We start from the raw sequence: 12,110 nt of genomic DNA, 5'->3' as shown, positions 1-12,110 counted from the left end.
GGAACAGGAGAGAAAACGAAATCACATAATGAACCCGGACGCGTAACTCGGACGCGTGAGCAGTATGCTAAGAGTGGCAAGCGCTTGAAATAAATTTTGTAAGTACACAACCGTTGCGAAATGGTGTTCGTTCTTTCCGCCGAACGACCTAGTATCACTACACCCGCGCAGAGTGACGGACGCTTCACGTCACGGACATCAGCGAGTCTGGTAAGTAAGCAGAGCTTCTCCGTGTAGCGGTGAGTCTCTGCGCGCGTTTTGCTTCCAAATAAGTACACGTGCGTTCTCAATATGTCTGAGGAATGGCCATACTGCTCATCCCGCGAAGTAACCCTGGCAGTGTGTGACGTAATATCGGTGCGGTAATATCGGTGCGGTGTCATAAATTATGCCTGATTATCGAAACGTCAATTTCGCATACGTCGAAATAATCGTGCGAGGCAGACGTTGCGTCTCCCTCTTTCTTTGCGCGTCCCTTCTCGAGACCGTTCTTAAAATGTGATCAATCGAGCAAAGGGAATCTATCTCAAACACGGCATACATATGTGTGTACGGCACATGGTATGAGGCACTCAAGGAATGATTGTGCACGTTGCGCTACTAATCAGAGGGAACTCTCTCTCTTTCTCTTTCTCGCGATGAGATTTACCGTTAAACTACGACGCTGCGCCGGTTGCTCTTGCAATGAGGACTGTAGACCTCCAGCTTGTCCCGCGGTGTGTTCATCGCGGAATAGTCGATAGGGAACGGTATGGTGTTACCTCGGATCATGCAGGAGTCCGTCATGCCCAAGAAGTGTTCCCCAGGACCGAAGGGGCCGCGGCCGAACAAGAAGTTAGCGAACACCAACTGATATTGTATCCAGCCGAGAGGATGATCTCCATTCTGAAAGCAATATTCTGCCCTCAACAAATCTCTCTGGCGAATTTCTCGAGCTAAATGATGGAACACATGGAGCGCGAAAGAATCCATGAGCCATTTTGTACCCGTTTTGTAGAATTTAAGGAAGGAGGCGAATTTCTAAATCGGACAAAATTTAATTCTGCGGGTTCATCTGCGTTTACTATATATGATTAATATATTTAATTTAAAAGATAACTTTATATTTTTAGATAAGTATGTGTTTATGGAAATATAAGAAACTGTAAGAGTTAATGTAACAGAAATATATAAGCAAGATTGTAATTTTTAATATTCTAATATCGTTCACATATGTGTTATAATTTTAATTAATGACTGGCCACACTTATTGATTTAAAAATTACGGATCAATTTACCGAAGTCATAGAGTCGTATGCGGTGTCCAGGCACTTGTTTATCCTGTCAGTGTCCAGGCCGACTACGGAGCTGTAAAAGGCCGCGAGTTCCTTCTTGCTGATCATTCCGCTTCCGGATCTGTTTATCGCGAGGAAAAACACCCGCGGCATGACTTTGATCCAAAACGGCATGTCGTTGTAGCTGGCTCCGTCCGGCGGTGCGACAATCTGCGCCCACCAGGACAACCAGTCATCGAGATCGATCTTCCTGTCTGATTCCATGGGCCCCTTTTTGTCCTGCAGGATCAATCCGGCGAATCCAGTTTCGATCTCCAGCAATCTCAAGTACTCTGGACCGTTCCACGACCAGTCGGCGAATCTTCTCAAACGCTTTTCAGAAACCCGGCAGAAAAACATATATTGATCTTTCGTTCCCTGAATATTTAGATTTCTGCAAGTTGAATTTTGTAAAGCATGCAACTCTACCTCCGAAAGTATTGCAAAGTCCTTCCTGCCGACATAACCGTCCCTATCATGGTCCAAGAGGTACATGAAGAAGTGAGAGAACTTATCGCGCTGTATAGGAGCCAAAGCTTGTGAGCCTTCGCTTTTACTGAATTCGTTGATAGCGGATAAACTGTCGTCGCTCGGAAAGCGGCTCACCCAGGTAGCTAATGAGAATCATACGGCATAATTAATTATACAGTTCGATTCAATTCATATTAAAATACCTTAACTCAAAATAATGAAAATAATACAAACGGAAATGACAATAAAAATCCGCGATGATAATGAAATTTAATTCAATCAGTCAGTGTAAATTAAATTCAACAAATCATTTAACTAATACAATTGATTGATCGATAATTACAATGTATTGCCTACATACATATCAGAGCGAGCGGTTATAATTTATTATTCATGCGCGGAACGTCGCGTAATTCCGATGAACTCAATTCCCGTGTCGCGGATCGCTCGCTTGTCCCGATAACAAATCAAGAAGATTGATCGAACCAGAGCTGACCATTCAACAGTTCTATATACGTTAAATATGCCTCTCAAACTAAAACAACACTTACGTAAGAAAAATGTAACTTTAAATTAAAAAAAAAAGAAAAACTTAGAAATAAAAGAATTCAATATCTCAATGTCTGCTGTGCGCCCAAAATAGGTCCTTCAGACATACTCACTCCAGACGTGCACACTCCAGCTAGGTTGCTCGAGCTCCGGTACGGCGACAGTCGGTGGACCGGCGAGTTCCTCGACGTTGCTCGCGGTCGTTCTCCATCTTTTAAGAAGATCCTTGGTGCGATCACGCGTTCGGTCGCAGGCCTGCCGCCAATTGGTGATAAATTTGCGCGGCACTTTGAGCGCGTTGCCATCCTCCAGGCTGATCTCCTGCTGGCTGCCAAGAGAGCTGCGCTGGCTCTTGTCAGCGTCGCTGGTGCTCGCCGTGATAGCCGACGCGTTCTCCGCGTTCTCCGGGTAATAAATCGGGTCCTTTATACTGCCTGAGCGACTCTCCATGACGGACTACCGCTTACATACCTAGCGTGTCATCTAGCCCGTCGCGTCGATGTAGCCGCGTATATTTTACGGTGACTCTCCTGTTGAAAATAATCAATTCCGCCCGTCATAGAGAGGTCACCGGGTCGCTCGATATCGCGACCGCGCCGTTTCGTCGTCGTTTCAAAGCTCCGGATTACAACTCGTTGCGAGGTCGACAGTTTGCTCCCATTGCGGCTGCATTGTCTGCATTCCTTTATGATTTCTATCTCTTTCTCTTTTATACGGCTGACGACCGTTTCGTTTCATTCTGAAAGAGTCTAAGAAGAATACGACATATGTGAATAAAAAGAGTCTATTATATTACTTATAATGAGCTTAGCGCAAGTGGTCATGTGGTGAGCGAAAAAACTACTTGAACGAATAAAATTGTCGCTTTAACGGATGAAATGCATTCCAGCAAGTGCGAGAGAACGATTGAACGAATTTGATTAAGTTGAAAATGGCGAAGGAAGAAGATCGAAGATACGAAAATAAATTGTAGTTTTGGTATTGTCGCCGACGAGGTAATATCAGAGAGAAACCTGAAAGCGGCCAACACGGCATTTTCTGCGACACCGACTTTCCGCACTGGGAAAGGACGCCATCTGCTATCCATTTTGAGAGAGGAACTATGATGCTGCATCCACTTTCAGGTCTCGATGGTAAAACCTGCATGTGGTGGAAGTCTATGCTACATCCACTTTTAGGCGGTTTATGTCCGTGCGGCAACCGTAGTTGTCATCTCTGTCAGACTATGCCCGGTGGTCTAAAAAGAGCGGGATGGAGGGGGGGAGGAGCAGGAAAAATAAAAATATGTATTAAATATTAAATCTTCGAATACATGATACCGTATCAAAGTCTCCTGTATAATAAACGATTTAACACGTCTGGGGACGCATGATGTATACATGAGGTGCTAGGTTTTCTTGAATATTTTGAATAGCATAACCTTTAAAAAGATATTTTCTTTTAAATATTGGACACTATTAGCAAACGTGTTAAATTTTTATAACACGATATAATTTTTACTTTTAAAAGTTTATGTACATATATATCTTACAAAAAAAGTAATTTGATAAGTTTTATTTATAAAAACTTATGTTATGTACATAATATTTAAAAATATATTTTTTTTAAATATTGGACACTATTAACAAACGTATTAAATTTTTAAAACATGATATAATTTTTACTTTTAAAAGTTTATGTACATATATTATAAAAACTTATGTTATGTACATAATATGTATCTTAAAAAAGAAAATAATTTGAATTTGAAATTTCTAAAAATATTAAGTTAAGTATACAATAATCATATATATATATATGTTAGGTTTCTCAGTTGGCGCTACTGTTCTAATATATCATTTCTTTTGTACAGTAGAAAAGTGTTGCAGAGTTTTATTATAGTTATAAGTTTTATTTATGAAACTTATGTACACATATATACAATAGAAAAAATAATTTGAGTTTGATACTTCTAAAAATAACACAATACGTGTTGCGCTTGTACATGGCGTCTTTTTTTTACCTTTTTGTTTAAAAGGATAAGTTTTATATAATATTAAATATAAGTACGTTTCACGCATAACGTGATTGACTTGGAGTACTCCGTGCCCACACGTGTTATTCATAGCGACGCATTCATACTTTCCCTGATCTGTTACATCGGATTCGATAATCTGCAAGGCACCTGAAACATAAAATGTGATATTCTCGAACAGCGTTCCTCTCAGGATTTTCTTGTTCAAAGAAAGATCAATGATGCGATCGCAGATCTCGTGTATGTCATGTCAATAGAGACAGTCTGAATTCGGCGTAATATGATTCTTGGAACAGACGTAAATAAGTATTGTGAAGTTTGAAGCGAGTCTCTCACAGGCATGTTTTGAAAACACGAGTTGTTTTCATTTTCAGCTAACGGACGACGCAGGCATCAACACTGATCGGCAAGATCAGCGACTGGTGGGGGGTAACCGTGCCTTCCCGATTGTTTGGTTTCGTACCCTTGTATATGACTCCGTGATTGCGGAAAGGACATTGCGCTTCGGGCCGACGAACGACGCGCATACCGCGACGGGTAGAGTAGTACGAGTGTCGATAGTCGTATCGCGGTTAATACGCGTTTCTTTGTCCCCGAATTTTACTTGCGCGAGTGTTAGAGCTAGAGTCAGTGTCGTCGCCAGTGCTACGATGGAGTATCCGAGGGTGCTGCGACGGAGCAACCAGAAGGACGTCGGATCGAGAAGTCAGGATGGAGAGGACTTGGAGCGCGCCGAGAGACGTGGACAGCGATACATTATATATGGTATTCGAGGTATCTCGAGTATTTATTATTACGTAGGATTTTTCTGATTTTAACGGACCTTACTCGAAGTAAGGACATACCCGAGTCGAAATTAGATCAACATTCATAGTTTATTAACTGAAAAATGATAAAATAGCTTGAGATTTGATTATTCGTTAACCTAATTTCACGTAACATGAGTTCTACTTTTCTTTTCTCATAAAGTATGAATGTCTATTCAAGCAAGGTTGCTGAGGCAAGCTAAGGTTTATAAATACAAATTTTTAATTACGTTCTCGATAAAAAGTTGCACATAATTTAGAAAACTATGAATAATGATCTTAGAATCTGAAAAAAATTTTACAAGTGTTGATTTCTATTCGTCTAATAATGCTCAGATTGCTGTTTTCGTTTAGAATCTGCTAGAATGTCCATTTCTCATTCTTGCTTATCTTTCTTATTGTACCGAATCTGAATTAAAATCTCTATTAGTGAAACAGCATTATTAGACATAACCGTTGTCTTTTTGCAGCTTCAGCTCTTTTAAGAGCTACAATTCTCATCATTCTCATTAGAAAAAAGAAAAAAAAAAAGAGAAGAAAAAAGGAAAAAAGAACATTGAGAATGATGAGAATAAAAAGTGTTTTTCATCTCCCATTTCCTCTAATTCTTATATGATTACTTAATCCTTATATATTTATCTCACGCGCAGTTCTAACAAAGGCAGTTCTATTTACGTTTTTATCTTTGTTCTTTTTCTTGCGTTGTTAAGCGAATATGTAATCAACATGAACAAAAATTGCTCATTTAAATTAAGAATATAAGGATTAAGTACATATACATTATCGAGATAAACGAGTATTAAATAACTGCGGAATACGTCGCTGTTGAAGACTCATCATGGGCGAGACTGCGAGAGTAGCCAGATGTAACGTTCAGGTAGGACAAAGCTTGTTCACTATTGCGCATCTAGATATTCTGCATTGATTTTTCAAATTGGGTGCAATTTGCAGGATCAATGTAGAATTAATATTTCGACTCGGGAAAGACTCGGGAATGAGAACGAATTGTCATTGCACTTGGACAATCTTCTAACACTGATTTCTGGTATTGATCGATATTCGATTTTCGGTACTGATTTACTCTTTTTTTTTATCAAATACCTGCAAGATGAAAGCAACTTGTCATTGCACTTAGACAATTTTCTAACGCTGATTTATAATATTAATCAATATCCGGTTTTCGATACTGATTTAGTCTTTGATTTCTCTATAAAAGAAAAAAAGATTGATACAAACTGTTCATTTATCCGCGTTAATTTGATGAAAAAATTAGATATTGAACGGTCTTCGATTTTCGGTACTGATTTATTTTCTCATTGTTTTATAAGATAAACAAAATTGATACGAATCGTTCGTTTATCCGAGTTAATTTGTTGAATAAGATTAGAAGAACCTGGAAAATGAGAACAAATTGTCATTGCACTTGGACAATTTTTTAACATTGCTTTATGGTATTAATCGATATTTGATTTTTGGTATTGATTTACTCTTTCATTTCTCAATAAGAGAAAAAAGCTCATACGAATCGTCCATTTACCCGCGTTAATTTGATGAATAAATTAAATATTGATCAGTCTTCGGTTTTCAATACTGACTGATTCTTTAATTTCTTTATAACAGAATAAAAATTGATACGAATCGTTCTTTTATCCGATTTAATTTGTTGAGTAAATTAGTGGGGTAAGTACCTTCAAGATGAAAACAACTTGTCATTGCACTTGGACAATTTTCTTGATATTGATTTATGGTATTGATCAGTCTTCAGTTTTCGGTACTGATTTATTTTCTCATATTTTTATTAAAAAAAAATTGATACGAATCGTCCGTTTATCCGAGTTAATTTGTTGAATAAGATTAGAGGGGTAAGTACCTGAAAAGTGAGAACAAATTGTCATTGCACTTGGACAATTTTTTGACACTGATTTATGGTATTAATCGATATTCAATTTTCGGTACTGATTTACTTTTTCATTTCTCTATAAGAAAAAAAAATTCATACGAATCGTTCATTTATCCGTGTTAATTTGATGAATAAATTAAATATTGATCAGTCTTCGGTTTTCGGTATTGATTTATTCTCTCATTTTTTTATAAAACAAAAATAATTGATACGAATCGTTCGTTTATCCGAGTTAATTTGATGAATAAGATCAGAGGGATAAATACCTGAAAAATGAAAACAAATTGTCATTGCACTTGGACAATTTTTTGACACTGATTTATGGTATTAATCGATATTCAATTTTCGGTACTGATTTACTTTTTCATTTCTTTATAAGAAAAAAAATTTATACGAATCGTTCATTTATCCGCGTTAATTTGATGAAGAAATTAAATATTGATCAGCCTTCGGTTTTCAGTACTGATTTATTTTCTCATTTTTTTATAAGACAAAAAAAATTGATACAAATCGTTCGTTCATCCGAGTTAATTTGTTGAATAAGATTAGAGGGGTAAGTACCTGAAAAGTGAGAACAAATTGTCATTGCACTTGGACAATTTTTTGACATTGATTTATGGTATTAATCGATATTCAATTTTCGGTACTGATTTACTTTTTCATTTCTTTATAAGAAAAAAAATTAATACGAATCGTTCATTTATCCGCGTCAATTTGATGAAGAAATTAAATATTGATCAGTCTTCGGTTTTCAGTACTGATTTATTTTCTCATTTTTTTATAAGACAAAAAAAATTGATACGAATTGTTCGTTCATCCGAGTTAATTTGTTGAATAAGATTAGAGGGGTAAGTACCTGAAAAGTGAGAACAAATTGTCATTGCACTTGGACAGTTTTTTGACATTGATTTCTGGTATTAATCGATATTCGATTTTCGGTACTGATTTACTCTTTCATTTCCCTATAAGAAAACAGAAAATTAATACGAATCGTTCATTTATCCGCGTTAATTTGATGAAGAAATTAGGTATTGATCGGTCTTCGGTTTTCGGTACTGATTTATTCTGACATTTCTTTATAAGAAAAGAAAGATTGATACGGATCGTTCGTTTAACCGAGTTATTTTTGATGAATAAATTAAATATTGATCGGTCTTCAATTTTCAGTACTGATTTATTCTCTCATTTCTTTATAAGACGAGAAAAATTGATACGAATCATTCGTTTATTCGAGTTAATTTGTTGAGTAAATTAGAGGGGTAAGTACTTGAATAATGAGAACAAATTGTCATTGCACTTGGACAATTTTCTGACACTGATTTATGGTATTAATCGATATTCGGTTTTCGGTACTGATTTATTTTTTCATTTTTTTAAAAGACAAAAAAAATTGACACTAATCGTTCGTTTATCCGCGTTAATTTGATGAATAAATTAAATATTGATCTGTCTTCTATTTTCGGTACTGACTGATTCTTTAATTTCTTTATCAGAAAATAAAAATTGATACGAATCGTTCTTTTATCCGACGTAATTTGTTGAGTAAATTAGTGGGGTAAGTACCTGCAAGATGAAAACAATTGTCATTGCACTTGGACAATTTTCTTGACATTGATTTATGGTATTGATCAGTCTTCGGTTTTCGGTACTGATATATTTTCTCATTTTTTTAAAAGATTTTTAAAAGACAAAAAAATTGTCACGAATCGTTCGTTTATCCGCGTTAATTCGATGAATAAATTAAATATTGATCGGTCTTCAATTTTCGGTACTGATTTATTTTCTCATTGTTTTATAAGACAAACAAAATTGATACGCATCGTTCGTTTATCCGAGTTAATTTGTTGAATAAGATTAAAAGAACCTGGAAAATGAGAACAAATTGTCATTGCACTTGGACAATTTTTTGACACTGATTTATGGTATTAATCGATATTTGATTTTTGGTATTGATTTACTCTTTCATTTCTGAATAAGAGAAAAAAATTCATACGAATCGTCCATTTACCCGCGTTAATTTGATGAATAAATTAAATATTGATCAGTCTTCAATTTTCGGTACTGACTGATTCTTTAATTTCTTTATATCAGAATAAAAATTGATACGAATCGTTCTTTTATCCGACTTAATTTGTTGAGTAAATTAGTGGGGTAAGTACCTGCAAGATGAAAACAATTGTCATTGCACTTGGACAATTTTCTTGACATTGATTTATGGTATTGATCAGTCTTCGGTTGTCGGTACTGATTTATTTTCTCATTTTTTTATAAGACAAAAAAATTGATACGAATCGTTCGTTTATCCGAGTTAATTTGTTGAATAAGATTAGAGGGGTAAGTACCTGAAAAGTGAAAACAAATTGTCATTGCACTTGGACAATTTTTTGGCACTGATTTATGGTATTAATCGATATTCAATTTTCGGTACTGATTTACTTTTTCATTTCCCTATAAGAAAAAAAATTCAAACGAATCGTTCATTTATCCGTGTTAATTTGATGAATAAATTAAATATTGATCAGTCTTCGGTTTTCGGTACTGATTTATTCTCTCATTTTTTTATAAGACAAAAATAATTGATACGAATCGTCCGTTTATCCGAGTTAATTTGTTGAATAAGATTAGAGGGGTAAGTACCTGAAAAGTGAGAACAAATTGTCATTGCACTTGGACAATCTTCTGACACTGATTTCTGATATTGATCGATATTCGATTTTCAGTATTGATTTACTCTTTCATTCCTCTACAAGAAAAAAAAATTCATACGAATCGTTCATTTATCCGCGTTAATTTGATGAATAAATTAAATATTGATCGGTCTTCAATTTTCGGTACTGATTTATTCTCTCATTTCTTTATAAGACAAGAAAAATTGATACGAGTCGTTCGTTTATTCGAGTTAATTTGTTGAGTAAATTAGAGGGATAAATACCTGAAAAATGAGAACAAATTGTCATTGCACTTAGACAATTTTCTAACGCTGATTTATAATATTAATCAATATCCGGTTTTCGATACTGATTTAGTCTTTGATTTCTCTATAAAAGAAAAAAAGATTGATACAAATTGTTCATTTATCCGCGTTAATTTGATGAAAAAATTAGATATTGAACGGTCTTCGATTTTCGGTACTGATTTATTTTCTCATTGTTTTGTAAGACAAAAAAAATTGATACAAATCGTTCGTTTATCCGAGTTAATTTGTTAAATAAGATTAGAGGGGTAAGTACCTGAAAAATGAGAACAAATTGTCATTGCACTTGGACAATTTTTTGACACTGATTTACGGTATTGATCGATATTCGATTTTCGGTACTGATTTACTCTTTCATTTCTCAATAAGAAAAAAAAATTCATACGAATTGTTCATTTATCCGCGTTTATTTGATGAATAAATTAAATATTGATCGGTCTTCAATTTTCGGTACTGACTGATTCTTTAATTTCTTTATAACACAATAAAAATTGAATACGAATCGTCCTTTTATCCGACTTAATTTGTTGAGTAAATTAGTGAGGTAAGTACCTGCAAGATGAAAACAACTTGTCATTGCACTTGGACAATTTTCTTGACATTGAATTATGGTGTTGACCAGTCTTCGGTTTTCGGTACTGATTTATTTTCTCATTTTTTTATAAGACAAAAGAATTGATACGAGTCGTTCGTTTATCCGAGTTAATTTGTTGAATCAGGTTAGAGGGGTAAGTACCTGAAAAATAAGGACAAATCGTCACTGTACGTGAGAATTTTTTTGACACTGATTTATGGTATTAATCGATATTCGATTTTTGGTACTGATTTACTCTTTCATTTGTCTATAAGAAAACAGAGAATTAATACGAATCGTTCATTTATCCGCATTAATTTGATGGAAAAATTAGGTATTGATCGGTCTTCGGTTTTCGGTACTGATTTATTCTCTCATTTCTTTATAAGACAAGAAAAATTGATACGGATCGTTCGTTTATCCAAGTTAATTTGATGAATAAGATTTGAGGGATAAGTATCTGAAAAATGAGAACAAATTGTCATTGCACTTGGACAATTTTCTGACACTGATTTATGGTATTAATCGATATTCGATTTTCGGTACTGACCCAGTAAGCAAAATGCTAGCAAGATGCGTGCAGATTGACGCCAATTTCGATCAGATCTCTACATCAAAACCATAGCCATTTGTGTCCTCATTAGGCTCGTGTTTTGTCGACAGGACCTGTGTGACAGGCCGTGCGAGCAAATTGTCGTCAGAAACCACGCAGGTCCTGCTGCCAAACTACGCTTAGAGTCTGCGCGCAGAGTTTGCTCGGTTTCTGCCGCCAATCTGCCATCAAATTACTGCAAGTCTTGCGCGATCTTTGCTACAAATCTGCCGTCAAATATCCGACAGCAGGATCTGACGCATATTTGACTGCAGATTGGCGGCATAATTTGATATAACAGATTCTGCGTTAAATTTGTTGCCTATTTGCCTTCAAACTATGATAGCAGGCTTTGTTCGAAATCTGCTCGCGCAGGTTTGGCTATCTGGGGATTTACTCTTTCATTTTTCTTTAAGAGAAAAGAATTCATACGAATCGTTCATTTATCAGCGTTTTTTTGATGAATAAATTAAATATTGATCGGTCTTCAATTTTCGGTACTGATTTATTCTCTCATTTCTTTATAAGAGAAGAAAAATTGGTACGAATCGTTCGTTTAACCGAGTTAATTTGTTGTGTAAATTACAGCGGTAACTACCTGAAAAATGAGAACAAATTTTTATTGGACAATTTTCTGACACTGATTTATGGTATTAATCGGTATTCGATTTTCGATACTGATTTATTCTTTTATTGCTCTATAAGAAAAGGAAAAATTGATACGAATCGTTCATTTATCCGCGTTAATTTTTTTTTTATTATATGTAAGTGGTCCATGGGACGATTAAATATTCGAATACATGTTGCCATATCAAAGTCTCCTCTATAATAAACGATTTGACACGTCTGGAGACGCATGATGTATCGTTGCCCGCATCCCATTCCCTTCGTCCTGCTTCCCTGTATAAAATGTCGAA

The 12,110-nt window shown here is 35.5% G+C and overlaps 1 protein-coding gene across 2 annotated transcripts; it reads right to left on the bottom strand.

Annotated features, from left to right (window-relative positions):
- Window positions 1-557: 557 nt before the first annotated feature.
- Window positions 558-3,287, bottom strand: LOC105186276 (uncharacterized). 2 transcript variants are annotated; one of them, XM_025304168.1, is made up of 5 exons: window positions 3,178-3,287; window positions 2,447-3,082; window positions 1,743-1,927; window positions 1,278-1,646; window positions 558-885 (listed from the first exon to the last, which is right to left on the bottom strand). In XM_025304168.1, exons 2-5 carry the CDS (start codon window positions 2,781-2,783, stop codon window positions 652-654), a joined length of 1,125 nt encoding a protein of 374 aa, XP_025159953.1. In that variant the 5' UTR covers window positions 2,784-3,082; window positions 3,178-3,287; the 3' UTR covers window positions 558-651. The 2 variants fall into 2 exon arrangements, with proteins under 2 accessions (XP_025159953.1, XP_011144661.1); XM_011146359.3 differs by having other exon boundaries at window positions 2,447-3,287.
- Between the last annotated feature and the right edge of the window lie 8,823 nt (window positions 3,288-12,110).

Source organism: Harpegnathos saltator, unplaced genomic scaffold, assembly GCF_003227715.2.
Source record: "Harpegnathos saltator strain DR-91 unplaced genomic scaffold, Hsal_v8.6 scaffold594, whole genome shotgun sequence".
Taxonomy (NCBI): domain Eukaryota; kingdom Metazoa; phylum Arthropoda; class Insecta; order Hymenoptera; family Formicidae; genus Harpegnathos; species Harpegnathos saltator.
This window is presented reverse-complemented; position numbering and strand designations above follow the sequence as displayed.